We start from the raw sequence: 5,466 nt of genomic DNA on the forward strand, positions 1-5,466 counted from the left end.
CTCGTCCTTTCAAAAGGCTTCTTGGGAGCGACCTGGGACTCTGGGAAGAAGGTGAAGGCCTGGAGCTGCTGGAGGACTCGACTGTGCTCATCCTGGAAGATGGCAATGAGGTTCCCCTCCCTGCTGGACACCTTCAGCAACTGGAACCAGAGTAGGGTTAGGTGTCATGGTTAGGCGACAGCTGCTGCGAAGGGTGGCCAAGACCTACAGCAGAGACCACAACTCCCCCTGGGCCAAGCAGGTCTCCAAGTCCCACCTGGGATTTGCATGACGCCTGGATTTGCAGTCCTGTCTGGACCCAGCTCTGAGTGGTCCCCAAACTCATGACCTGAGATTCTCCCAGATAAATGCCCTCCTGCCCACTGTTTCAGGAGCATTCACCATCATCTCTAGGCATAACTGCATCATGACCCAAAAGTCCCTGCCCTGACAGCATCCCACAGGAGCCCTCTCCAAGACACCTGGGGGCTGGAACTGCAGCAGCAGCTTTCTCTGCAATGGGACAGGTCCTAGGGATGAGCCCTGTGGAGAGGTTAGTGCCCCGCACAGAGCCCAGAGTACTGGCCTGCTCTAGGAACCCACCGACAACAGCGGTCTCAGCTCCTCCAGGGCCAGGCGCACGAAGTCACAGTGTGCCTCGGCGTAGCCCCGCAGGCAGCTGGCAAACAGCTCCTTGGCGAAGCGCAGGAACTGGGGCAGCTCGTCCAGCAGCTGGGCATTGAGGGCCTCATAGTTGTTGCGGGCTGACTGCAGCTCCTCCAGCGTTCGCTTGTCCTTCAGCTTCTCCGCTCGCTCCGTGCAGTTGTGGAAGTCGAGGAGTTTGTCAAAGCGTTTCTGCACCAGCTTGTGGGGCCCCGCGAACATGGTCAGCAGCTGGTTCAGGGGCGAGCTCACCAGCCGCTCCGTCCGCTCTTTCTGGTGGGCAGAGTCGCAGAGAGCAGGTGAGATGAAGTGCTCTCTCCCACTATGCAGTGAACACCAGCACACAACCATCCCAGGACAGCACAGGGCCCATCTTCTCGATGGCACTCACTGGAGATCCAGAGGTCCCTTCCAATGGGAATTACTCTATAGTCTTACATAAACGTGCCGGTGTGGGCAATCCTATGGGAAGTACCTGAACCACTCACACACATACACATTTTTTTCAGCCCAGGCTGAAATGTTACAGCTCTCTAACAGGCACACTCAACACACAGCATAAACCCAAAGGTATCAAAGCTCTCAGGAGGGAGGAGCTGCACAGGAGTGCTCACACCTCTACCAAGGCTGTGTTACCCTCCCTGCAGCCTCCCATGGGCTGCCCATCTGCAGCAGGGCCCCAGGGAGGTGCCCCCAGCATGAAAGAGCTCAACCTCACTCACAAAGTTGGAGAAGAGCTGGTCGCTGATGAGCCGATTCACTTTCTGGAACTGGTCCAAGTCCCCACTGCCCTTCTCCGTGCACAGCTCCCACATACTCACTGCTGCCAGCGCCTTCATGCAAGCCGACTCCTGCACCAGGGACACACCATCAGCGTAGCCATGCTTGCTCACCCAGGAAAAGAGGCCTCCCAGGGGAGCCCAGACCCTCGGAGACCAACCCCCTGGATGGCCGTGGGCAGAAGCACTGGCCAGAGGCACTGCAGGTACACACCATGCAGGCAGCACGGCAGTACCTGTTGAGACCCACGGGCTAAGCATGACACCCAGGCTGACTCACTCGGACATGCTGCAGGTAGAGAGACAGGTCCCGGATGAAGGACTTGATCAGCCGCTCCTGCATCCGGAAATTCTTCTCTGTCTCTTCAAAGGCTTCATCCTTCAGCTGTGAGAGAAAAATGTCTCAAGGGAGGCAATGCAGGACTCTGGCACCTCCTGGAGTGTAAGACATGGGGCCTCCTGCCCACAAGCTGGATAGCAGAGATGGGTGGCTCAGACCCTACACTCACTGTGCCTTGCTGGCCTGGATCAGAGCTACTCATCGGAGAAGGGGTGTGGGGGCATAGCAGACAGCACCACAGAATCAATGCGGGGTGTAAGTGCACCTGGCAGCAGATGCGTGTTACCTGGGGTGCAAAGCCTGTGAGATGCTTGAGGTGGCTGCTCACACGGTTGGATTTCTTGATAATAGAGTGGAAGTTGAGCTTGGAGATCTTTTCCATGAGGCTATCCTCATCCCCTTTCCGGTACTTTAGCACTAAAGAGATTGATGTAGAAACCAGGACCCTTGTCAGCACAATGCCCACATCTTACAGTGCCTTATCAGGCTTTGGCAGCAGATTCCCTCCATGTCTGTGGCTGCCAGCTAAGTCTCAGGAGCCTACAGCCACCAACCTCAACACACTCACTCCTGTCTGTCTCTGCCTAATACTACGCAGTTACTCACCCAGGTCCTTCCGGCGCTTGTATTCGTTGATGTTGACGTTGATTTCTTTGACTGCCAGGACTGCAGCGGTGAGCGGTGCCCGGTCAGGGTGTGCCTCAGGAGTGGCGCTCAGCAGCTCCATCAGCAGCAGCGGGTACCGCATCACCCTCTGCACGGGCTTGATGAGGAAGGAGCCCAGGTTAATGTAGTTCGTGCAGCCCCTGGGAAGTTGGGATAAAGGAGATGCACCAGGTTTCAGTCCAGCTCTGCCATGCAAATGCTGCCTCATATCAACCCCAAATGGGCCCTGAATACCAACGTCTCTAAATCCACTGTACTCCCGAAGTCACACCACCCTCATCTACAAACTGCACTCCTGAACCCTCAGCAATCTCAAATCCATGCCAGGTTTGCAGACCACACTCACACCAGGTGATTCTTCCCAGCCAGGATCCTCTCTTTTACCAGACCCACCACAAAATCCCACAGGCACAGCCTTACTAGAGTGCCCCTTTCCTCAGGCTGTCCCACCACGCAAGTGCCCGGATCTGAGCTCCACTGCAGGACAGACTGATCGCGCTGAAGCAGCTGGCACAGGAGTCTTCTGGCTCCTTGGGGCTGACAGCTCCCAAAACCCATTTACTGCCTGAGGCCTCTCCTCACCTCATCACCCGCCTGTGCTGCCAGCCTGTGTAGCCCATCCACGGCCTCAGTTGCAACCGCATCACAGACACCCTGCTGCTCCCAGCACTGCCTCCACGAGGCACTGTTAGGGCCCCCTGACATGGACCCCGGTGGTGGCAGGAGGTTAGTTATGAGGGAGCAGCCAGGCCAGGCCAGACAGACAAGTGGGGACAAACAGGAAGGATGCACTTACCACTCACTGTACAGGTTCCTGCTGGCCCACGGAGTGCCAAAAAGCAAAGAAAAGCAATGGGTTAATGTGTTGGTAGATGTGCAGTCCCGCAGCCAGCACCTGCATCCCCTCCCACAGTGATGCTGCCAACGTAGCCCTGTCCCCCCAGAACAGCAGCCAGTGCTGCTTGCTCCCAGGGCATTAACCTTCACAGCTGGAGTCAGGCAAACCTGCTCCTTTCCTCACTGGTTATGGCAGGGTAGGACCTGGGGAACAGGAAACTTCCATCCAGGACATGCCACCTTCTCCGGATCTTGGTGGCTTCTGCTCAAGAGTTTAAGAGGGCCTACAGGTGTCCCAGCACCTGTGCATTGGGGCAGCGGGCCATTTGAACCCAGAGCCTGGTCAACCATACAGTGACACAGCCAGATCCTCTTCAGTCACCACCTGGCAGAGGGGCAGGGATGTTGGGAGACTGACTCCACTAACCCAGCCTGGTGGCTGCCACAGCCAAAGACTCCAACCTGAGGCTATCCAGCAGGTCCAGGAGTAGTTTCTGCATCTTCTCATCCTTCTCATAGGTTTCTAGCAGTGCAATGGCCTCATCGTGGTTCTGGCAATACACTCTGTAGACGCTCTCCAGCTCTGCACGCTGTGCCAGGAACACTGGCCCTGCAGACAGCAGAAGCAGGACTTCAGTGTCTCCTGGTCCCCAGATGCCTCCAACAATGCTGGTGTGTCTCATGGTAAGACACCCAGTGTTCCTGTTCCACACTCAGCTCAAGAAAGCAGTGCTACTAGAGCACCCAGGATGCCACCTCATCACCCCCTAGCACAGAGCGCTCAATTGATCCATGTCTCCCAGGGATGAGAAGTGGGGACATTAGTCACTGAAGCCACAGACAGAAAGCAAAGGCACAGGCTGCCCAAGGTCTGAGCAGCAAAAGCTAGCAGTGCGTGAGTGAGGAGTGGGGTTTGCTTTGGGGCAAGGGGCCATGGGGGGCCACAGGCACTGTGTTCCTCAGCATAGTGACTCATGGGGCAACAAAGATCTCATCATCTTCACTGGTGGACATGAGTGGTGATGGACACCAGCGGGGTGGGAGCCCAGCCCCAGAGAGCTACTCCTACCATGCAAACTGCTCCGTCTCACTGCTAGCAATGCCCATCCCAGCATGCTGAGAAAAGGTAACAGCAGAATTCATACCGATGGCATCTGAAGTCTCCAAGGTGGACAGCAGCTGCTTGGAGAAGCTAATTACCATGTGGATGTTTCCAAAAAGAGCCTCAAAGTCTATATGCTGCATCTGGGGAATAGGAAGAGAAGAAGTCCTGGATGGGGGAATGTGTCTCAGTCAGACCAAACAGCCCCACTTTGCCATCTTGCAAACCATCAGCCCTCAGCTCCACAACAGCCACCCGGTGTGACCATCTCAGTGACTTCCATCACAGTTACTTCTGCACTCACTCCCTCAACCCCCAGTGCACTGCAAGTCTCCCTCCTTATGTGTTCTACCACAGTGTCCTCGTCTTTCCCAGTAATTTCATTCCTGCCTCTGTTCACCTGTCATTTTCCCACTCCTCCCACCAACTCTGTCAGCATGCCAAGACTCCATATTTTCTTTCTCCTGACAATGAATTTAACATACAAACCAAAGAAAGAAGAACATTTCTTGCCCCAGGAAATGAATCTGTGACAGTTGCGCAGTAATGGTGAGAGGTCATCAGGATCCCAAGACAGACAAGCTCTTGCTATGAGTGAAGGGAGCAGTGAGAGCCATCCTGCTCCCCTCAGCATAGATGAGTTTCCCCTATGGGTTCCAGAGCTGCTGCTTGGATGCCTCTGAGAACAAAGTGGACTTGGCATCCTCACCCCATTCCACTAGTGCTCCACCACAGCCTGTCCCCCTGCTCCTACCTGTGCCTGCTGCAGTGGCACCATGATCCTCTCCACGCACATCTCCAGGTCTCTGATATAGTCCCGCTCTGTCTGGAGCAGTTCCTCAATAACCTTGGATCTCTTCTCCAGCATCCTTTGCTCTGGGCTCTCAGTGGCCGCTGAGGATGTCTCCAGGGACGGTGTCTGGGAGGACAGGAGAGTCATCTCTGCAAGACAAACAAGCAAGATCAGCATCCTCCAGGGAAGACACAAGGACAGGGGACAAGCTGTACCTGAACGCACCACAGGCAATCCGTGAGACTGCCCAGCAGGACTGTTAGAAAGCAGGACTGCCCCCGCAGGGACCTTTCTGGAGAAGCTGTCC

General features: G+C 55.6%; 1 protein-coding gene across 1 annotated transcript in view; it reads right to left on the reverse strand.

Moving 5' to 3' along the window:
- Positions 1 to 5,306, reverse strand: part of DNMBP (dynamin binding protein) — a 6,718-nt gene extending 1,412 nt beyond the window's left edge. Inside the window, exons 1-10 of the mRNA XM_008945677.1 lie at positions 5,121 to 5,306; positions 4,410 to 4,509; positions 3,727 to 3,874; positions 3,224 to 3,241; positions 2,368 to 2,567; positions 2,048 to 2,178; positions 1,702 to 1,806; positions 1,365 to 1,493; positions 583 to 915; positions 6 to 140 (exon numbers count right to left, since the gene is read on the reverse strand). Of these exons, the coding sequence (XP_008943925.1) occupies positions 6 to 140; positions 583 to 915; positions 1,365 to 1,493; positions 1,702 to 1,806; positions 2,048 to 2,178; positions 2,368 to 2,567; positions 3,224 to 3,241; positions 3,727 to 3,874; positions 4,410 to 4,509; positions 5,121 to 5,306 (1,485 nt within the window). The remainder of the gene's footprint in view (positions 1 to 5; positions 141 to 582; positions 916 to 1,364; positions 1,494 to 1,701; positions 1,807 to 2,047; positions 2,179 to 2,367; positions 2,568 to 3,223; positions 3,242 to 3,726; positions 3,875 to 4,409; positions 4,510 to 5,120) is intronic.
- Positions 5,307 to 5,466: the final 160 nt, after the last annotated feature.

Source organism: Merops nubicus, unplaced genomic scaffold (assembly GCF_000691845.1).
Source record: "Merops nubicus isolate BGI_N331 unplaced genomic scaffold, ASM69184v1 scaffold22858, whole genome shotgun sequence".
NCBI classification, from domain to species: Eukaryota; Metazoa; Chordata; class Aves; order Coraciiformes; family Meropidae; genus Merops; species Merops nubicus.